Below are 23,271 nucleotides of genomic sequence, written 5' to 3' on the forward strand. Positions count from 1 at the left end.
CTCTCTTTGTTTAGTCCCCACAACAACCCTGTGATGTAGGTTAGCCTGAGAGGCAGGGCTCCCAATGAGCTTCAGGGCTAAGTGGGAATTTGAACCCTGGTCTCCAAGGTCCTAGTCCAACACTTTAACTGCTGCGCCACAAAATAGAAATATGCGTTTTCAGGCTTTCCAGGGCTGTAAGATGCAACTACTTTTTTATTTTTTGTCTTTCAGGAAAAAGGTCCCCCAAAGAAATGTGGACTGATCTCATGACTGGAACTAAAGCCTTTATTTTGCTTTGGTTTGTCCTGGCAAGTTTGTGGCACTCGACTGGTAAGTCTCTCCAACTTTTCCCTGCCCAGTTAACTATTGGTTTTCCTAAAATGGATTTCCTCTTAGAGCCGTTACTTGACTGATAAAAACTTTTTTTGTTGAAGGCAAGCCTACCCAGACGTACAATTTTATTATGTCTATTTTGTTTTAGAAATTTGTCTCTATTGTGATGCGTTTCATGTCTACTTGTTTTTAATGTTTGATTTTATCTATATTTTCTTAAGTGTGTTTCACATTGTTTTATGGAAACCGCTTAGGGTTTTTTGTTGATTTCACAGGGTATAACTCTTGTTAGAGTGACGCGGGTGGCGCTGTGGTCTAAACCACTGAGCCTAGGACTTGCCAATCGGAAGGTCGGCGGTTCAAATCCCCGTGACGGGGTGAGCTCCTGTTGCTGGGTCCCAGCTCCTGCCCACCTAGCAGTTCGAAAGCACATTAAAGTGCAAGTAGATAAATAGGTACCACTCTGGAGGAAAGGCAAACGGTGTTTCCTTGCGTTGCTCTGGTTTCGCCAGAAGCTGCTTAGTCATGCTGGCCACATGACCCAGAAAAACTGACTGCGGACAAACGCCGGCTCCCTCGGCCAGTAAAGCAAGATGAGCGCCAGAACTCCAGAGTCATTTGCAACTCAACTGTCAGGGGTCTTTTAGCTTTACCTTTTTACTAACTCTTGTTAGGATGGTATTGTGAGTCTTGCGGTTCACATGTAGACTTTGCTGCAGACTAGATCCAAACAGTGATCTTGTTTTTGGTGCTTTCTCAAACAGACAATGTGGCCAAGTCTTCCATTTTCTTGGTCATTAACAGGTGCCCATAGCTATCAAAAGATTTCTATTCCACTGGAATATAAGATGTGCACTTAAAAGTCATGGCTTCCCTCAAAGAATCCTGGGAAATGGAGCATGTCAGGAATACCGAAAGTTGTAAGGAGATCATTAACAAAGTACAGTTCCCAGAATTTTTGGAAAGTCATGATTCTAACCCCGTGAGAAAAGGTTACAACATTTTGGGCTTTTCAGTTTAGAGAGGAATGGCAAGTTAGAAGTGGCATGATAGAAGTCTATAAAATTATGCATGGTGAAGTGAGAGCCGATAGATAAGTTTTACTCCCTCTTTCATCATATGAGAATCCATGTGATATTCAGTGAAGCAGAATGCTGGAAGGCTCAGGAGAGGCAAAAGAAAGGACTTCTTCACATGGCATAATATAAAGCTGTGGAATTGACTCCCACAATTGGCAGCGATGGTCACCAACTTGGACAGCCTAGGCCAGTTCATGGAGGAGAAGGCTATGTTCTAGAATGCTTCTGAAAACCAGCTCCTGGAAACCACAGGAGGAGATGGTGCCATGTCCCATGGACATCTGGTTAGTCACTGTGACAACCGGATGCTGAACCACATGGACCACCAAACTAATCCAGCAGCCTATAGTAGCATAAAAGTAGTTTAAATGTATGGTGAGCTTAGTTAAGCCATACATATATTTTCTCTTCTTTTTTTTAAAAAAAAATATTTAGTTTTTCAGATTTTAAAAATGTACAGTTTTCACATAACCAACAAAAAGAGAATTCCAAAGAATTTCCTGGACTTCCCCCTTTGTGGGTCCTTATATTAACCTTTTCCTCCTGCATCTTGTCTATTAATCCAAATCTTTTAAATCTCCATCATACCCAAAATTCAACATTCGACTACAAGTGTCATTCCAATCCTACTAATAATTTTAATTGTTTACAATGTTTTGTAAGGTAAATTATGTATTTTCCTCATTCCCCATTCCTGATTTCTTATTTTGTTTTTGCCAATTTGGCATAGTCCATCAACTTAATCTGCCATTCTTCTGCGGTAGGGACAATGTTTTCTTTCCATCTGTGGGTTTAGTAACATCCGAGCAGCAGTGGCCGCATACATAAATAGTATTTTCTGATCCGTTGGAATTTTGGCACCTAGAATTCCTTCGGGGTTTTTTTAGAAAAGGTTATTTTGAACATATTTTTCAGTTCATTATATATCATCTCCCAGAATTCTTGTACTACCTTACATGTCCACCACATATGATAAAAGTTGCCTTCTTTTCCCTTACATTTCCAGCATGTATTTGACCTGGTTTTGTACATTTTAGCTAGTTTACTAGGACTTAAATACCAACGATACATCATTTTCATATAATTTTCTTTCAATGTATAACATGCTGTAAACTTCATATCCCAGTTCCATAGCTTCTCCCATGGTTATCATACATATATTTGAACCAGAAGGGGCTGTTACAGAGCCCTGCCAGGTATGGCCACCATGAAGACACATTGCCAGTTCGCCACATACAAAAATTTGCGCATCTTCCAACATGCCAACACCCTAATCGGCCCTGATTTTTCATGAATAACCAGCTCTGCTTCCAATAACTTCATTTCCTTCATGTGTGGTTTACTCTCAGGTGCCCAAAAGAATATCCACTGGGAAATTCAGCGTTACGACGGCTGGTACAACAACCTCATGTACCACAGGCACAACTCAGCAGGTGAGAGCGTCCCTGAGGCTTTCAGGCCTCCAATGCTGTTGCAAATGCCATTTCTGATGCCAAGCATTGGGTCCATGTGTACAGGGAATATTGGCAAATTTTGCAAAATGGTACTGTGCCAGTTCACACGTCTTTCCGCAAATGGATGGAAAATCAGGCAGGCGATCGGCATTCTCTTTTTCATTCCCTCTCGCAGTCCTAAATTCACACTTGTTCCCCACCACTGGCACCACGCTTATTGATGACGTTTCCAACACACTCCTGCTTAAATAAATGGTGTGGAATAGCTGCACGTCAATAACAGAATTAATCATATCATTAAATTTGGCTACAGCAAACAGCGAGTCAAACAGTGTTGTTTTGGGTAGACTGGAAACAGCTCTGCATGCAATGGGTTGAGGTGGGATATATAAGAGCCCAGGCAATCCCTGAGGTACCCTGGGTTAGGATTCACAATGCTGCCTTAAAGAGCAGGGAAGTTGTGTTCCTCCACTTTGTGCATTTCACAACTTTTGTCCTCCCAGCTGTGCATCAGAGCTTGGGGATCCTGCTTCCACAGCAGGCCCACCACTGCATGCAAGCATGTCTTAAAGGAGCAGAATCCCAGTCTCAGTTGTGGCTTTACTTTTAGAAAGGGTCCAGCTGTCCATGTCCTTCCTTGTTTCTCAGGACATACTTTGCACAGCACCTAAGACACCCTAGGGACACGGGTGGTGTTGTGGGTTAAACCACAGAGCCTAGGGCTTGCCGATCAGAAGGTCGGCGGTTCGAATCCCTGCGAAGGGGTGAGCTCCCGTTGCTTGGTCCCTGCTCCTGCCAACCTAGCAGTTCGAAAGCGCGTCAAAGTGCAAGTAGATAAATAGGTATCACTCCAGTGGGAAGGAAAACGGCTTTTCCATGCACTGCTCTGGTTTACCAGAAGCGGCTTAGTCATGCTGGCCACATGACCTCAATAGGGTGTGTTGAATTTTTCAGCTTTCAGTTTCCAAAAATGACGGGTGCTAAAAGGGTGTAACATCACTTGGGGAATTCAAAAGATATTTTGGTCAAATTAATATAATTTAGTTATGCTTGGTAGATAAAATGTCTGTAAATTCCATAGAAATAATTAGAAATGCTTTGCCCCAAGTACTTGCAGTTATATTATAATTATTTATTATTAATAATATTATTTAGCATTACTGACATTTTCAGAAGGTAAAATTTAAATCCTTCAGTTTTCCGAAAGCAGTGTATGAGCTTCTTCATCTAACGCAGACTTGCCAAGCTAAATGTTCTCCAGTCACAAACATAATTGCAGATTCCTCACCTCCAGGAGACACATTTTTAAGACCCGTTCACTGAAGAAATTTGCAAAAATTAAGTCTTGCCCATGGCTGGCTACCTCAAGCTGACATGCTGATTTCTCACCACTAGGATCGTGGTTGTCGCGGCTCCTTCCTGCCAGCTATGCAGACGGCGTGTACCAGGCCCCCCAGGAACCAAATGTCCCCAGTGCACGGAGACTCAGCCATGTGGTGGCACGAGGGGACTCTGGATCACCCTCTCAGAAGAACAGAACTGTGCTGGGTGTCTTCTTTGGTAAGCTGAGAACTCTTGAGAGATGGCCTCTATCAGCATCCATGCCACTGGGCTGCGTCTGAGGGAGGGGTGAAGCAGCAAGGCTCCCTCCATTTGTCCAATGACCCTTTGGCTCCTCCCTGATATCGTAGAATCCTAGAATTGTATAGTTGGAAGGGACTCTTCCAATCGAGTGCAACTCGTCCTACAATGGCCTCGTTCCTGTATGTATACCTGAAGGAGCGTCTCCACCACCATTGTTCAGAGGTCCAGCTCTGAGGGCCTTCTGGTGGTTCCCTCCCTGCGAGAAGTGAGGTTACAGGGAACCAGGCAGAGGGCCTTCTCGGTAGTGGCACCCGTCCTGTGAAACACCCTCCCAGCAGATGTCAAGGAAATAAGCAACTACAGTGTTACCTCGGGTTGCATACGCTTCAGGTTACATACGCTTCAGGTTACATACGCTTCAGGTTACAGACTCCGCTAACCCAGAAATAGTGCTTCAGGTTAAGAACTTTGCTTCAGGATGAGAACAGAAATCGTGCTCTGGCAGCGTGGCAGCAGCAGGAGGCCCCATTAGCTAAAGTGGTGCTTCAGGTTAAGAACCGTTTAAGATTAAGTGCGGACCTCCGGAACAAATTAAGTACTTAACCTGAGGTACCACTGTATCCTACTTTTAAAAAACATCTGAAGGCAGCCCTGTATAGGGAAGTTTTTAACGTTTAATGCTGTATTGTGTTTTTAATATTCGATTGGGAGGTGCCCAGAGTTGTGGGTAGAATTATTTGGGGCATATGCTGGCACACCACATATCCCAAAGTACTCTCGCCCCATCGACCCTGGTGAAATTATTTTGGGTATTTGATGGCACACCACTAATCCTGAAATATTTTTGCCTTATTTACTCAGTTGCCTTACCTCGCAAACGAAAAAAGAAAGGAGGAGATGAAAGGATGTTCTCTTTCTATACCAATATAGTAAAACATTGGTTCTTTTCTGTGTGGCATTCTGGGAGATTCTGGGAATCACTACTGCACTCCCTTCTTGGCTTTCTTGAAACACTCAAGCTACACCTTTTTAATCCTATAGCTATCTTTCTAATCCCCCTTTGCACATACCTAAGATGTACCATGCACAACATTCCTTTTCTTAGTTCACTTAAAGTTTACCCTGATATATTCTTCTTCAACATATAATTGATTATGTGCTCTTATGCTATGATCAGAACATTAGTAATTGCTTTAGACATATTATAATCAATCTTAGTTATAAGTGGATTAAGAGCTTTCATACCTGTCTAAGCTCTACCTTGTTTAATAGTCTTTGAACTTTTAAAGATTAATGTGCATATGTAATCACGCCTTGTACCCGCCTTATGCAAATGTTAACCAATCAGCGATGAGTTTCTTTGTCTGTATGTTAACCAATCAACCACTAGCACACTGGTGGCAATGCTTTTGAATACTCAATAAAAGAGAGATTCTGGAGGCTTGCCAAGAGGAACGTCTCTCAGATCATCAAACTCCTCGTCTGTCCTGATTCTCCATTCCTACACAGAGTGGCTGGAGAAACGCAATTAGATGGGTGGGGTATAAATAGTAAATTATTATTATATAATGCAGGAATACACAACTGTCCCATACGGGAATTGAACCTGCAACCCTAACCCTAACCCCACCCAGTTTTGCTGCTTGCATGACCATTGATGTAGAGGCTTCCAAGAGCAGGTTCCTGAGTTTGCGCATGTCTTCTTTCTTCCTCCTCCTTTTGTGCCGTGTTTCTAAAGATTCTAAACAGCAATCATAAAGCTCAAACTGCCGGGATGGTATAAGATGCAGTAAATAAACATTTTGGCCCCTTCAGCAAATCTCCAGCAAAAGTCTTACGAAGGAATTGGCATCATTACAGGGAACAGGACTGATTTATCTGGTTTGGCCCCTCTCCAACATAGAGCACCTTTCAATCACGGAAAAACAAAATGGATTCCTGATTGCACAACTGCCCCCAAATTCCTTCGCCTCCACTCTGGCAGTGTCTGCTCCAGACATTTACCAACCCGATGCCCTCCAGATGTTTTGGACTATAACTCCCATCAGCCCCATGCCGCATAGTGGCTGGAGCTGATGGGAGATGTAGTTCAAGGCACCTGGAAGGCATCTAGTTGGGAAAGGCTGGCCTACTGTGCTTTTCACAGCACTGACATTTTGGAGAAACAAGGCGCTTGTATAGTCAAGGCCCACTTTCTACCACAAATCAGGCCTCAAATCAATGCCTGTAACTAATGGAGTAATGTGCCTAATTCTTTCAATTACGGGATTTGGGGGGGGGGGGGGTCTGGTCACAGAATTATAGTATTGGGAGTGAGGGATTTGCCAAGGTTTCCAGACCTTGTGACAGCAACACAGAGACTGTAATTCAAACCACAGTTTCCCCCCTTTTCTCTTCCTCTGGCTCAAACCCTTAGATCATAGGATTACCAAGAAGATTACTAGGCTCTTGCATGACTGGTTTTATGTCTTATTTTAGCAATGGTCATGTTTGCCCCTCCTTGTGGATTTCTGCTCCAAACCTCAGAATTATTTGGTCACTTAAACCTACTTCCCCCTGGGTTAGCTTTTGCCAGTGTGATCCGGGCATGTTTGGGAGCCTGGATGTTGCTAGGCATTTCTGCTGAAGGCTGAGTAATGCTTGGAGCTTAATCCCTTGGAATATGTTCAAACAAGACTGTGGATTTCTCAGAAGCCATGATGAGAGAGAAGGATGAAGAGGAAATGGGTTCTTTGGCACTTCTGAGCCCCTTAGCGGTTCAGGGGGGTGGGAACCCAGGAGAAAGCATTCTTTCCGGCTAACCCCTAAGTAGTAGAATTCCATCTCCTCAGAGGGGTGTTGTTACCTTCCTTTTATGTAGTTCCTGTCATGCGCTGAAGAGAAACACCTATTTATCTGGACTTTTGACATTTCTGACATATATATCATAGGACCCACCCTGCTCCTTTGACTAATTTGTTTTAAACCAATTTTAATATTGTATTTTTAAATTGCTGTCACTTCACTTATTGTGAAAGGTGGATAAGAAACCTAGTTTGTAATAATAACATTAGTGATAATTAATAATAATTTCACATGTTCTTACCACATTTGAACACATTTCTTATAAGCATCTCTCTTGTGTGGATTCCTCTTTGGACAGTTGGATAGGTTATATTGATATTAAACATCCCTAGGTTGTTGTTTTCTTTTACTTTCTTCCATTTTCCTTTGTCAAATTTGTTATATTATTATTATTGTAGTGTTAGTAGTCGTTGTTGCTGCCGCAGCCAGTTATTTCCTTCATAATTGGCACTGGCTGAGAGCTCTTTCCAGGGTTTGTAATAATTTCTGTCTGCTCCCATTTGGGGGAAATTGCCAAGCCTTAAAAACTGGGCTTAAAAGAGACTCAAAAAGTTTATGCACACATTATTCAACCTCACTGAAATTGATCCACACAATAGTATCCCTTGTTACTTATTGGATAGTCTATGGAATCATTGTCTGAGGAAAAGAGATTCCTCAGGAGGCAATGAGATATGATGGCATGTGGCTGGATTACACTCTGTGAGCAGGGCTGGCTCAAGACTTTTTGCTGCCTGAGGCAAGAAGGACAAGATGATGGTGATGATGGTTTTATTATTATTTACACCCCACCCATCTGGCTGGATTTCCCCAGCCACTCTTTACAGCACATAAAAAATTATAAAACATTAGACATTAAAAATTTCCCAATACAGGGTTGACTCCAGGTGTCTTCTAGAAGTCAGATAGTTGTTTATTTCCTAGACATCTGATGGGAGGGCGTTCCACAGGGCGGGCGCCACTACCAAGAAGGCCCTCTACCTGGTTCCCTTTAACCTCACTTCTTGCAGGGAGGGAACCGCCAGAAGGCCCTCGGTGCTGGACCTCAGTGTCCTGGCAGTACGATGGGGGTGGAGATGCTCCTTCAGGTATACTGGGCCAAGGCCATTGTAGGGCTTTAAAGGTCAGTACCAACACTTTGAATTGTGCTCGGAAACTTACTGGGAACCAATGTAGGTCTTTCAGGAACATGCTTTCTATCCAAATATGCATTCTAAAATATATTTTGATACTTTTTTGAGGTTAGTAGGGGAGAACTTCATCGGCACATTTGGGGAACAGGATACTCCGGTGCAACTTAGTCTGAGAGGTGCAGATCAGGTCAGCAAGTGTTGAAACTGGCAAATATTGTAGCTTCTCTAAATGCAACACTCTTAAGAGAAGTCGCAGCAGGTTTTTCGTGGAGTGTGGTTTCAGGCCCTGTGAGTTCACGGAACTGAATTTCGTAGGTGTCATGGTTCACTAGATGTCCTGTTTCATCCACCCTCTGCTAGTTCTGTCCCTTTTGGTGTCTGCCAGGTTTCCATGTGCTCTCGGAGATTCTGGAAGCCGACAAGCCCGGCTGCCCTGCCGAGTTCCTAAACATACAGATCCCTGAAGGAGATCCTGTGTTTGACCCTGCTGGCTCGGGTGATGTTGTCCTGCCATTCCAGCGAATGCAGTGGGCTCCAGGTACAGGACAAAGCCCCAACAGGCCCCGGGAGCAGGTAACATCCAGCTGGCTGCAAATCAGTGTTTATCCCTTTGCACGTGTTTGCACAGTACATTTCGCAGGGGAAAAGGGCAAATACAGGGCGTGTATCAGAGGATTCATGCAGTGGCAGCATTGCTGGGAGAGCAGTCAGATTCAGTCGCTAAGGGTGGTGTCTAGATGCAGAAAGGAATGCTCTGCAATGGTCTGCTCAGTTTTCTGCCCGGGATGTTTTAAAAATAAAACAGTATGCCTTTGAAAAGGGAAATGTACTAAAATGAATAAACAGACTGAGCAAATTAGGGGATGGGTTTAATATGTCCTTTTTTGCAGAGAGCAGTCCTCTGTTTGAAAGGCTATCAGCAGTGCTAGTGAGGAAGGAAGGGGGAGAAATTAAATTTAGTCCACGTTCAAAGGTGAACCTGCCTGCTTTCCTAAACTTAGTGAGAACTGAAATTCCAGTCATCCTTCAAAATTTGCCCTCATCCGAATTTTGCAGCTCCCCAGCTAAATAATGTGTTCAGAAATGTCTGTATGGGGGCGATGGTTGGTTGGCAACCATCTGTCTTGAGAGACAATGAAGTGCACCTCCAGGGAGTAAAGTCAAACCGCTGTGTTAGCAGCACCGAAGTGACCTCCCTGGGGGACAAGCCTGAGCCGTGTGTATGGAGATTCTGCACTGCCCAGACACAACCCCACCCCCTCTTGGCCTCACTGGTATAGTTCAAAGGAAAGCAAAGAGACACATTGGGGGGGGGAGTGTGAATAAAAGTGCATAGACTAGTGATAACACCATGCACAAATGCATTATATCAGGGTAAATTGCTCTCCAAAAATGTGTATGTTAGGTCAAATTGCATGAAAACACTTATATTAGGAGAAATTCACTCTAAATTGCTGGTGTGTGTTCACAAGGACCAACGCAAATTGATATGGAAATGTGGAGTACTGAATGTAAGACAGGAGAAATGCTGGGATGGAAGCAGGGATCTTCTGCATGCAAAGCTGATGTCCACCACTGAGCTGTGACCTTTTCCCCGTTTGCTTGAATTACCTTATTTAAAATTTTATTAAGTGGTCCATCAAAAAAACAATAGGTTGCATTTGAGGATCTTTCATCCCCTTTTGACTCCATTGACTCATTGCCTATGGAATAACATGGCAGTATATCTCTAGGACAGTCATTCTGGCAAGGATATGATAAACTAAATCTTCTGTCCGTTCACCACCCTGCACAAAGCTGCTTTCTTCAATGCCTCTGCGGTAGAGAATGCTTGATGGCCCCCTGGCCAAAGATTTAGAAGGAACTAACGCCCCTGCTTCCCCCCTTCTTTCACCAGCTAAATGGGGTGACAGGATGGCTCGATGGGAGTGCCGTCTATGGCTCATCCCATTCCTGGAGTGATTCTCTGAGAAGTTTCTCACGAGGGAAGCTGCTCTCCGGAGAAGATGGTTTCCCAAGGCAGACAAAGGCAAACAGCTTAATGTGGAAGGCTCTGGATCCGTCCACAGGACAAAGTGGACCACAGGGACTCTATGGTAAGGAAGGTTGGGTGGAAAGCCAGGAGGACAACAGTAGGGGGCGCCAGAGGCGATGGCCTGCAGGGCCAACCGATTCTAGTTTTGTTTCCCTCTTCGCTGCTGAGTTCTACAAGGGGCAACACGGAGTGCTGATCCACACTTAAGTTTTGTCCCGCTCTTTCAAGGCACAGGTTGACACTTTAAAACTCTCTTCTTTTCACAATGGAGCTTTCCCCGCGAAAATCCAACTCTTTGAAGCTGAAACGCAACAGACGGCAACTCGTGGTTTCCACAGATTGTCGTTTGCTTGGATTCAACTCTAAAAGCATGGGGTTTTGCAGGGAAAGCTCCAGGGCAATAAAAGGACACTCGAACATGGAGCTTTTAAGCACAGTCTATACCTGGAGCATGCAGAGGAAAGGTCAGTGTGGATAAGCCCTGAGACTAAGCTGACAGGCAATGAGAGCAGATGGAGGTTGGTGGTCCAGAGCCCCGTTTGCTCTAATGCGTAATTTTGGATACAGTCTGAAGTTGAGAGCCTGTGAGAAAACTGGAATAGGGAGGGGAGAGGGTTCATCTCTTCAGGCCCTCAGCCACAGGATAAAAGACAATTCTGGCACCTCTCAGGTGGGAGCAATTGCCATTGTAAGAGAACAAGGGAGGCGTTCATGGAGAGTTCTGGCACCTCTTTTTCTAGAACAATAGCACTTATTATATTATTATTTGTACCCTGCCCATCTGACTGGTTTGCCCCAGCCACTCTGGGCGGCTTCCAGAATATATAAAAACACAATAAAACATTAAACATTAAAAACCTCCTTATAAGGGTTCCAGAATGTCAATAGCAAAGAGCCCCAGTGCACAGACAGGTAGAAAACGTTGCACAGCTCTTAGGGTCCTGTATCTTTTAAATGGGCATTGGCGAATCACTAGTTTGAAAGCGCCAGCATGGCAAATTCTGAAGGTCAAAACGGCACATCATCTGCAAAGGCAAATGTATATAAGTGATGTCTGATAGCACATTTACTTGTTTTTTAGGAACCAGTTTGAGAACGGGCAATTAATAGCACACTAGTGGCAAGAGAGGGGTTTGTTCTTCCATCCTCCAAGGCCTCCCCTTTCCCCATTTGAAATATATGTCTGTGACAACAAATGATATATGGAAACCTAAACCATTTGAAAGGAGGCTGGGCCATAAAATGTCCGTGTCTGATGTTTGTTTGACATCATTCCTATATATACTATGAGATGGTACACTCCTCTCATGAGGTCATACCAGCAAATCTGTACCTGCTCTTGGAATCTGGAAGTTTAGAACTGGCTCTTTTCTCTCTCTACCCCCCACCCAATCCCTTCTTCTAGACTTTGGAAATGCCAAAGGTAATGCAGACCTGTTCCTGCAAGCAATGGGCATCGTCTGGTTCCGCTACCACAACGTCCTGGCAGCAAAGCTTGCCCAACAGCACCCTGATTGGTCTGATGAAGATGTGTTTCAGCACGTGCGCAAGCGGGTTATTGCCACTTACCAGGTGAGCAAGGCATGGAAGAAAGACTGTGTGTGGGCGGGGAGCGGGGGGAGGCATCCAGCAAACCTCTCTGGGCACATAAACCCCTAGACTGTGTTTTGTTTCCTCGTTGTCTCTAAGCAAGGGACCATAGCTCAGTGGCAGAACATGTGTTTAATAATAATAATAAATTTTTATTTATACTCTGCCCTTCCCGGTTCAAAAACCGGGCTCAGGGTGGCTAACAACAAATTTAAAATTGTAAAAGCAGCATAAAATACAGTATAAAAACATGAATAACAATAAAATTCAAAAATAAAAAATCAATTAGATACTCCCCAGGGCTAGCTGGCTGAATTGGTCCTACTTGGGCCAGCGAGGAGGCCAGGGGAGAATTAGCTGTGGGGTCTCAGAGTGGGTGATCTTCATAAAAGGGGAGGGGGAAGGGAAATAAAGATCAGACTGAATTCAAATTGAAGGCCAGGCGGAATAGCTCTGTCTTACAAGCCTGACGGAAGGAGGTTAAATCCTGAAGGGCCCTAGTTTCATGGGACAGAGCATTCCACCAGGTCAGAGCCATCACTGAAAAGGCCCTGGCCCTGGTGGAGGATAGCCTGACTTCCTTCAGGCCCGGGACCTCTAAACTATGGTTATTCATGGACCTTAAGGTCCTCTGCAGGTCTTACCAGGAGAGGCGGTCCTGTAAATATGAGGGCCCTAAGCCACATGTTTGACATGATGGAGATCCCAGGTTTGATTCCTGGCATCTCCAGATAACACGATCGGGTTCCAGGTGATGGACAATACTTTCTCTTCCTAAGACCCTAGAGAAGAGGTGGATAATCTTTTTTCCAGCCTGGGGGCTGCATTTCTTTCAGGGGCTACATGGCATTTGTGGGTAAAGGCTAGAGCCAAAAGCAGGTAGATCAATGCATGCAGATTTTACCTGTAAGCAAATTTCTACACACCTTGAACCAGACAAGGAAAGGCATTCTCAGAGTTTAAAGACACATTCCAGCCAGGCAAAAACACTCAAGTAGGGTGTGAAGCAAGGGCATTGAGTGGTATGGTCTGTGGGTAAGAGGGTGTGGCTTGTGAGGTGGGTGTGGCCTGGGGAGAGTCCCAAGGGCCAGGTAGAGGCCTGGAGGGTTGCATTTTGTCCTTGGTCCTGTGCTTTTCCAACCCTGCCCTAGAGAGAGAAGCCAATTACGGTAGACAAAACTAGGCGCAGCAAAGAACTAGAAAAAATTGGCGTATGGCAGCTTCCTAAGTAGAGAGATGTTGTGGGAAATGGTATAATATAAGAGCTTAACATGGCAGCCTCCCAATCTCTAAAGAAAATACAAAAATGCAGGCAGTTGTATTGGTCCATTTTATAATATATGGGCCATCAGCTGCTAGTCATAGAATTGGAAGCTCGTCTCAGTCTCTGACATAATTCATGCTCATACGTCACAAGCAATAGCAAAACTTGAAAGCCTTGTTTTCACCTCATTCATTTGGCCAGAGCAAAGAGGGCCTCTCCATTACTTTGATGCTCTGGCAGATGAAGAAATGACTCCAGGTTTGGTGGTGGTGGCGGGGAGAAACAAAACTCTTAGAGCTGAGATCCCATACATTCTTCTCACTCAACACCTCTGCCTATTAAGCTTTATGGAAGAGTCCACACCTCAGTGGTAGCTCTTACGATTTTCATGTGGAAGGTCTTTCTAGTCCATGACATCTCCAAGTTCCTGTTTTTCTAAAGAAAGAATGAATGTACCAGACGATTGGTACAGCTAGCACAGTTTTGTTCACACTGACTGGCAGCGACAGGAAGTCTCCCTGAACCCTATCTGGAGGTGCCTGGAATTGAACTTGAGACCTTCTGCATGCAAAGCCATGACCCTTCCCGAAGATCTAGGACCCATATACCAGGAAAGATCTCTGCCTGCTATTGGAAGCCTATTTTAGCAGCAAGTGATCTAAATAAATAAGGCTTGAACAGACCAGGGCTGGGCAGATACTGTATTTTTTCTGTGCATAAGACGCCCCCAGGTATAAGACGACCCCTATTTTTTTAACCCAAAATTAAGTAAGTGATTCACTTCCACCAATCATTCACCCACCTGCCCTCCACTGCTGATCGCTTGCCACAGCCACTGCCGATTGCACACCACGCCGCAGCCGCCAATTGTCTGCCCACTCGCCACCAACAACAGCCCACCCGCCCACTTGCCACCAATCACCTGCCTGCCTCGCCACAGCTGCCAATCGCCTGCCCCATTGCCACAGCCACAGCCAATCACCAGCAGGCCTTGCCGCAGCCAGCAATCACCCACCCAATTGCCACTGCCCATCTCCTGCTTGCTGCTGCCATTAATAGCACGTTCCCCCTCTGCATTCACTATCCATGTATAAGACGATACCCAATTTTTGCCTTTTTTTTTTAAAGCAAAAAGCATCGTCTTATACACGGAAAAATACGGTAACTAGTCAGTGGATTGTGGTCCATTAGGGCAAATGGGGTACTGTCCCATCGATCTCACCCAATCCCCATCTGAGTGCCCTTCTATTTACAACCAATCAGGGGGTGGCTCTTCCTGCCATTGGCTCTGGCTCCACCTGCTGTTGGTCTTCCTGTCTTCTGCCCTACCTCTCCCAATGGGCACCAGCTACTGCAGCAGGTAGTCTGACTGGGTGTGGAGCAACTTCCTGTGTGTCACAGCTGCCTCTTCCTCCTTTTCCCCTAGAACATTGTGCTCTACGAATGGCTGCCAGCCTTCGTTGGGAATGGCCCCGCTGAACCTTACACAGGTGAGGAGAAAGAATCATGGCGTGTGCAAATGGGTACCGTTCAATGGGGGCCAGTGGACTGAGCTGATTTTGTTCTGCTGTTAGTGTGCGGGGTTTTGGGCATGCATATGCATTTAAATAACTATAAATGCACTAGAGGTTTACCTGAGCCTCTCCCGTTATTTAAAACCACAATTCCTTTCAGTTTTCACCTTTACTCAAACTTTGGCTGTTGTTTTGAACCACCACTTTCCCCTTGGAGACCTTGGTAGCAAAGAGCTGACAAGTCAAACCAAATCCAATCCAATCAATCAATCAATCAATCAATCAATAAGCAAGCATGTTAATAAACACCTTCTCTTTATTTTTCATGTTATACATTTCCATTTTAAAATGAATAATACATCCCCTTTTGTGTGGGGTGCAGTTTAGAATAATAGGGTATGTACATTAATGAATAAATATCGTGGAAAGGAATTGTAATATCAGGAATAATAAAAGGTATAAGAAGGGCTTGCTTGCATGTACTAAATAGGTAAAAAGGTAAAGGACCCCTTAATGGTTAAGTCCAGTCAAAGGCTACTGTAGGGTTGTGGCGCTCATCTTGCTTTCAGGCTGAGGGATACGCCATTTGTCCACAGACAGCTTTCCAGTAATGTGGCCAGCATGACTAAACTGTTTCTGGCGCAATGGAACACTGTGACGGAAACCAGAGCACATGGAAATGCCGCGTATCTTCCCGCTACAGCGGTACCTATTTATCTATTTGCACTGGTGTGCTTTCGAACTGTTAGGTTGGGAGGAGCTGGGACAGAGCAACAGGAGCTCACCCCGTCACGGGGATTTGAACCGCTGATCGGCAAGCCCAAGAGGCTCAGTGGTTTAGGCCACAATAATCCAGTGACAAATAATATCTTTGTAATTAGCGAGATAATCTGAAGCTACAATCCTATGCATGCTAGCCTAGGACTTGGGAGTGCATCTCACTGAACTCAGTGGGGCTTTACTTCTGAGAAGACGGAGAATGGTTAGAAGACCACCTCACAGAGCGACGATTCTTAGAGTGGAAGTCATGAGTATTTAAAGTGGTAGAACAGTGTCTTAGATCTATAGTGCAGGCGGGGCCTGAATTGTATTTGGGGATTCTGCATACCTTTGCACTATAAACTATAGATTTCATTAACCAAACATGCACACTCTGTCCAAAAAGTGTGTCTGCACTTGACTGATCATCCATGCAGCAATGGGGCCTCATCCTGCTGTAGTTGCCATTCCTGCCCTTCATTGAGTATTGTTATTCAGAGCCGTCATCTCTGTTTCAGGTTACAAGCAACATGTGGATGCTAGGATCTCGCCTGAATTCGTAGTGACTACAGCGCTCTTTCTGGGCACTATGGTCCCTCCTGGTGTGTACATGAGGTAGGAATCTGCCTTACTTCTAGCCTTCTTATGGACTGGCTGATACATCAGTTGGACGAGCAGACCTCTGAAGCTTGGACCATGCATGCCAATTGGAGAATGGTAGCCTTGCCGGAAGACACATTGCACTTGTGCAAGGTCCTAAGTTCAGTTCCTGACCACCTCCATCTCAAAGGATCTAGCAGCAGGTGGTGGGAGAGATTCTGTAGAGTCACCACCAATTTGGGTAGACTCTGGAGAACCACTGCCAATCATAAAAGACAGCTCTGATCCAGATAGACCAATGATCTGACTCGGCATAAGGCAGCTTATGTCCCAACCACCTGCCTTATCTCTGACAGCGGAGGGACATTGTAAGCCTTCTGATATTGATGTCAGTGCATGTATAGGTTTGCATGAGAGGTGGAGGTCCTTGAGATATTCTGCTACCAGGTCATGTGGGGCCTTCAAAGGTAAATAAATAAATAAAAATAATAGTACTGTACTTTTTAATACCAAAAATGAGGTACCAGAGCTCATATATTTATAAAATGTTATGGGTGCCAGCAAAAGTATTGGCATGGGCAGAGGGGGAAATAGGAAACAACTGTCACTGAAAAAAGCTCTGAATTCTATAAACAAATGGGTAGTCAATGCAGATGGAATGATGCCAGAGTTATGTGCTCCAAGTAGTATTTAGGTAAAGGTAAAGGGACCCCTGACCATCAGATCCAGTTGTGACCGACTCTGGGGTTGCGGCGTTCATCTCGCTTTATTGGCCAGCATGACTAAGCTGCTTCTGGCGAACCAGAGCAGCGCACGGAAACACCATTTACCTTCCTGCTGGAGCGGTACCTATTTATCTACTTGCACTTTGACGTGATTTCGAACTGCTAGGTTGGCAGGTGCAGGGACCAAGCAATGGGAGTTCACCCCTTTGTGGGGATTCGAACTGCTGACCTTCTGATCGGCAAGTCCTAGGCTCTGTGGTTTAACCCACAGCGCCACCCATGTCCCCAAGTAGTATTTACTGGATGGCAATCTGCCTTGCTATGTTCTGAAGAGACTGTAGTTGCTGAACGCTCTTTGAAAGGAGCATGAGTGACCCTGGACAGCCTTGGTTCAAACTTCTCACTACCGTTGTCTCTTGACCTACTCATAGCATGGTAATAAGGAGAGGATTTGCTGTCCTGCCTCACAGGGTCATTATAAGCAATACTTACGCACGAAACCCTTTTAGCTCTTAAGAAGCAATTTTGTTGGTGCAGTAAGGTAATCCTAGACTCAGCTTAATGGTCTTGCAGAGGGCTCACTTTAGATGTTGGCGTGATAAGGTTGCTGTGTTCACTTCCTCACTCTGTTCAATGGAGCCCTGTTTGGTTTTCCCTCTCCCCCTTCTGACTTCCCTAGGGCCCCTCCAAACATCTTTTGTTGTGCATTCATGTTGTTTTGAGCTCATCGTGCTATTGGGGGAGTTGCATGTGACACTACTTTCAATATGGTTTGCACCGATGCACTATAGCTGTGTCAATAACATGTTGCAGAATACACCTGGAGGGGCTCTTATGGCTTTAGATATCATTCATTTCCTGTTTAGAGCATCATTTCACTTCTTTTGCTTTTCTTTCAGGAACTCAAGTTGTCACTTCCGAGAAGTGGTTAACAGAGATGGCACCCGCTCCCCGGTACTCCGGTTGTGCAACAGTTATTGGAGCAGAGAGGTAGGGGGCTTGCAACTTAGAATAAATTTCTAACCAAAGGCACATGTTACACCACTTAAACAGAAAATGAATAGAGTAAATTGGTTTCTGTTGTTGGTACAGATACGCCATTGGTCACTGGTAGAACACATGCTCTGCATGCAGAAAGTTCCAGGTTTAATTAATGGCAGCTCCAAGTTGAGGTGAGACTCCTGTCTAAAACCTTGGAGTGTCACTGCCAGTCGGTAATGACCAGGGATGGAGAAACTGTGGCCCTCCTGCGCTTAATAGACTACAACTCCCATCATTCCTGACAACTGTTCATGTTGGCTAGGGTTGATGGGAGTCCAACAGCATTTGCAGGACCACAATTCCCTCATCTCTGGTGTAGACAATACTGAACTAGGTGGACCAATAGTCTTCCTTGGTGCTGGCAGCTTCATATATCACGGGTTAAGCAGGTAACCTCAGCAAGGCATGTAGCAACTCTGGACCCAAATAATGTTTTCAGTAAGGTTGTGTTGGTCTCTATTAGCTGTGGGCCAGACTACTGATCTAAAGATCTGAACTGGCGGCTTCCCTGCCATGCTGCTAATCCTAGCTCAGAACTGGCAATGGGTGTAGCTTTGTGGTGTGCTAATGCTGTATTAGGGACGCGGGTGGCGCTGTGGGTAAAACCTCAGCGCCTAGGACTTGCCGATCGCATGGTTGGCGGTTCAAATCCCCGCAGTGGGGTGCGCTCCCGTCGTTCGGTCCCAGCGCCTGCCAACCTAGCAGTTCGAAAGCACCCCCAGGTGCAAGTAGATAAATAGGGACCGCTTACCAGCGGGAAGGTAAACGGTGTTCCGTGTGCTGCGCTGGCTCGCCAGATGCAGCTTGTCACGCTGGCCACGTGACCTGGAAGTGTCTGCGGACAGCGCTGGCTCCCGGCCTATAGAGTGAGATGAGCGCACAACCCTAGAGTCTGGCAAGACTGGCCCGTACGGGCAGGGGTACCTTTACCTTTACCTAATGCTGTATGCTGAGTCTTTTTATCTATCCTGTTCAGAATCCCAATATCAAAACGGATAAGGATGTTTCCGATCTGGTGCTGGGGATGGCTTCTCAAATTGCTGAGAAGGAAGACAACATAGTGGTTGAAGATCTCCAAGGTAGATTTTTCCTTCTTCCTTTATTCCTGCCAGTTTTTAATCCTTCTTCCTCTCCTCTCTCTCTCTCTCTCTCTCTCTCTCTCTCTCTCTCTCTCTCTCTCTCTCTGTGTGTGTGTGTGTTTTAATTGCAAAACAATTTGATCCCGTCTACAAACCGAGAAAGGCAATAAAAAGCAAGGAATCTTTTGCCCAGAATCAGTCTAGGAAGAGTTACTTTGTGGGCTCAGCAAACTTGGGTTGCCATCCTAGTGCTGTCCAGATGCTAGCAGGGCTCATTTATTCCAACTTTTTTTTTTTTTTAGAAAATATAAAGAATGGAAGACCAGGACAATTCAAACTGGTGTAGATCACCATCCTTTGCACTCCTGTCCATTCCTCCCTTACATTCACAGCCCAGGTTTTGCCTCTCTCTGCTTCCTTGTTGCACTGAAATGCAAGCAATGCATGTAATCAATTCCCTCTACATCCTTAGGCTGAAACTGGAGAGCGTGGGGACTTGGTATTGCGCTGAACTGGGAGGGATTTGCAAAACAGTGAAAGATTTCAGTGTGTTGCAAATCTCTCTGAGGCTCAGTGAAAGTGAAGGGATTTTCCACACGCAAACTTCTCTGGAAACATATGGAGCTTTGACTTCTCCCTCCTTACATAGGCGCCAAGTGTGTGGGGCGGTGGGTGCTCCAGCCCCCACAACACTCCCCATGAAGGGGCAGGGCACCCACAATTTTTTTGCACCGGGGGCGTTTTTGCACTGATGTCAGCATGCCCAGTGGCAGAGCGTATGCGCTCGCCGAGTTCACCCCTGAGGAAGCCCAGCCTGGCCAGACATGCTGCCCAGCTGATAAGAGGGGCAGCCAACTCCAGGGGGCCCTGGAGTAGCTCCACGCGCTGCCACTATGTCCCTCCACCACATGCCTCTTTACCTTCTGGAGGCCCATTGCGGCCTCTGGAAAACCCAACCCGCCCCCCCGCAGCTGCGGGAAGGCCCATCATGGCTACGGGAAGGCCTGCTGGGGCCTGTGGAAGGCCCGACGAGGCCCATTGCAAACACGGGAAGGCCCGATGAGGCCTGCCATGGCTGTGGGAAGGCCTGCCGGACCTTCCCGCAGCCGTGATGGGCCTCATCGGGCCTTCCAGAAGCTGCAATGGGCCCCATCGGGCCCTCCAGAGGTCACAACTGGCCCCGTTGAACCCCGTTAGGCCTTCTGGAGGCCGCATCAGGTGTCTAGCTGCATGATGTCACATGTGCGCCATGCATGTGATGTCACACCCACAAAGTGGGGAGGACCGGGTGCCCGTGCCTCCTTAAATTGGGTTGGTTTGGAAAACACAGGACTGACCTCACTGCAAGTCACAGAAGGGAGGTGGGAATCCTTCTTCCTTGCAGTGAGCCTTAGGTTGCTTTGCAAAATATTGAGACATTTCACCCTTTTTGCGAAGTTTTAGTACAACAGGGAAGTGGGGTGGAGGAACAGTTTAACTCTTTCTGCCGCTGTCCTCCTCAAATGTCCCCTCAAATCAGGTGCCCCTTACTATCACATAGGGAAGGGAGAGGAATTGGATTCAATTAAAATGTAAATCTGAATTTACCTAATTGCAAAACAAAAAACCAGCTGGAACTTGGTCAGGTCCATTAATTCACCATGAACTTAGGTCCATTAGTTTCAGTGGGCCTATTATGAATAAGGATGGCAGAGAAACTTGATTCACTTCACATTTAAAGGCAAGCAAACTTGATTTGCCCCTCTTTTTTTTTTAGGGGAAAAAAAGCAAACTGAAATTTAGCCATCCTCTAAAATTTGCTCTTCTATGAGTTTTGCAATGTCATTCTCCAGCCAAGTAATGTTCTTAAAAGTGCATATACTGGGGTAGCAAGCATAAAAAATGGTGATCCTCAGGGTCACTTCCAAATCTTCAATTCTATGTTTTTATGATTCTGTGATCCATCAGGGCCCTACTTAGGTTCAATGATACATACACCAGACTTGTATCTTCCTTCTGTACCATGTGAATCGGTATTTCTGGCTGAGAATGGAGAGGAAGCTCAACATTAACCGTGGAACCACTTTACATTTCTACTTACAGCTTAAAGCTGAACAGGAATGCCTTAGCATTAACACTAAGGAGTCCTAATGTGGAAGCAGGCCAGGTCCTTCTGGGTTCCTTCTAGAACAGATGCCCGTCTGAGCGCTCAGAGGTGCCTTGCCAAGGCCGCCATTCTGCTCTCTGCAGGGATTCTTCTGTGTTGCAGTGCCCTGATGGTCCTGTGTTGCCCTTGTTCTCCAGATTACTGGTATGGGACCCTGAAGTACTCCCGCATGGACTTCGTAGCCAACTGGATTCATCGTGGGCGGGACCTTGGATTAACTTCCTATAATAGAGCCAGGGAGTTCTTCAACCACTCCGTTGCTACCAAATGGCAGGACATCCACCCAAATGAAACGGTACTCTGTCAGAGGTCTTGCAGGGGGTGGGGGCATAGATAAGCCAGGCATGAAACAGGGTGCATTTTGTCTCCTGTAAGCAGGACCATCCGTGGAGATGGACCATTTCCCCAAGTGCCTATAAGAGCAACCCTACATTTCTGTGGTGCATCCCATAGAAAATCAGACATTACCTGAGAAAATCCAGGTAGCTGAAACATTGCAGGAGCCCTTCAACTTGGTAGAAGACGAGCACCTCTTTTGCACACATCAGCCCCAAGGTTCAATCCTTGACATGATATATTTGAAGAAACATGTATCAGCTGAGAGGAAAGTTGCCTCCTTGAGTCCCTGGAGATCTGTTGCTAGTCAGAGCAGACATTGCTAGATATAAATCCTCTGACCTACTACAAGTCAGCTTCCATGGTCCTCTTGTCATATCACTGCTTCACAGCTTTCAGGCCTGCCCATTGCCCTCTTTAAGACAGCCTTCCCTAGTCTCCAGTCCCCAGGTGTTGTTGAACTACAATTCCTATTCCTGACCATTAGCTCTGCTGTAGTCCAGCATCTAAGGCAGTGGCGTAGCGTGGGTTGTCAGCACCCGGGGCAAGGCAAGTAATTTGCACCCCCTAACCTGTGGATTTGCGCACCCTAACCCTCAGATGTTGTGCCCGGTGCGGCCGGCCCTCCCTGCACCCCTCACGCTACGCCACTGATCTGAGTGCCCAAAGTTAAGGAAGGCGGCATTAAGGTCTTTGGGAGATCAGCAAGCTCAAAAAAGCCACAGAGCACTTCCTCTCCTGCTGCCGCTCTGGAGAAAAATGTTTTGAAGGCTTTTGTTCTTTTACTGTATGATCAGAGTGAAGCTGCTTTAGTTGACAGATTCAAAGCAGCCTCTCTCTTTCTGTGTATATGCCATACATATGCACAATTGCTTCCACCAAAGGATCCTGGGGACTGTAATTTAGCCTTCATAAAGTCCCCAGGATTCTTTGAGGGAAGTCATGTGCTTTAAATGTGCGGTGTCAATGCAGCCTGCCCCTCTAACTAACCAAGGAGCCTGGAAAGCCTCCCACTCGTCTTGATGCAGCAACCTAACCTTATGGCTTGTTCCCAGCTTTGCAGAGAACTTGCAGAGATGTACAGCAATGACACAGACCGCCTGGAACTGCTGCTTGGGGGCCTGTTGGAAGCTGATAGAAAGCTCTTCCGCAGCATCATTCAGGACCAGTTTCTTCGCTTACGGGATGGAGACCGGTTCTGGTTTGAAAACACCAAGAATGGGTAACAGCTAACCAACTTTTTGAAAACATTCATAAGCATGGGGTGCATGAACAACGGGAAGGCCAGCTTGCAGAAAGAGGGAGGAAATTTCTTGCCGTTGCCACCAAGTACCAGAAACTCTAGACAGATTCGCACTACAATTTTACATTATATTCGTGACTCCTGGAAAGCTGTAGTTTCCTCCTCACAGAGCTACAGTGTGCAGCACCTTTATAACAAACCACAGTTTCCCAGGGCTCTCGTGGATCCATACTTTGTGACAGAGGTTGGAAAGATGAGGCCACCCCCCCAGGTGTCAATGGACTTGAACTCTCATCAGCCCCTGCCAGCAAGACCAAAAGTCTGGGATGATGGGAGTTGTAGTCCAGCAATCTGGAGGACCACAGTTTCTCTCCCCACCCTGCTCTATAATGTCTCAAATACAGCTCCCCCAGGAGCGCCACAGGTTCCCCATCCCTGGCTTTCAGGTTTTGAGAGAGCCCTTCAGCAAGGGCTTTAGTACAGCCACTTCCTTCTCCTCCTTTTCCTCCTATTCTTGCCTCATTCTCCAA

At 45.9% G+C, this 23,271-nt stretch overlaps 1 protein-coding gene across 3 annotated transcripts in view; it reads left to right on the plus strand.

Annotated features, from left to right (window-relative positions):
- The first annotated feature begins 217 nt into the window (after positions 1–217).
- The window catches only part of LOC309356261 (dual oxidase 2-like), a 53,801-nt gene continuing 30,747 nt past the window's right edge, over positions 218–23,271 (plus strand). The window contains exons 1-12 of one of the 3 annotated variants that reach the window (XM_081887577.1): positions 218–312; positions 2,744–2,827; positions 4,244–4,408; positions 8,795–8,982; positions 10,307–10,505; positions 11,850–12,016; positions 14,725–14,788; positions 16,090–16,186; positions 17,796–17,886; positions 18,914–19,016; positions 21,300–21,457; positions 22,554–22,720. In XM_081887577.1, coding sequence (XP_081743703.1) covers positions 234–312; positions 2,744–2,827; positions 4,244–4,408; positions 8,795–8,982; positions 10,307–10,505; positions 11,850–12,016; positions 14,725–14,788; positions 16,090–16,186; positions 17,796–17,886; positions 18,914–19,016; positions 21,300–21,457; positions 22,554–22,720 — 1,562 coding nt within the window. In that variant the 5' untranslated portion in view covers positions 218–233. Of the gene's footprint in view, positions 313–2,743; positions 2,828–4,243; positions 4,409–6,098; positions 6,671–8,794; positions 8,983–10,306; positions 10,506–11,849; positions 12,017–14,724; positions 14,789–16,089; positions 16,187–17,795; positions 17,887–18,913; positions 19,017–21,299; positions 21,458–22,553; positions 22,721–23,271 lie in introns of those variants that run through there. The other 2 variants (XM_081887578.1, XM_081887579.1) reach the window with 2 other exon arrangements.

Source organism: Podarcis melisellensis (assembly GCF_964234715.1).
Source record: "Podarcis melisellensis genome assembly, chromosome: 14".
Lineage (NCBI taxonomy): Eukaryota > Metazoa > Chordata > Lepidosauria > Squamata > Lacertidae > Podarcis > Podarcis melisellensis.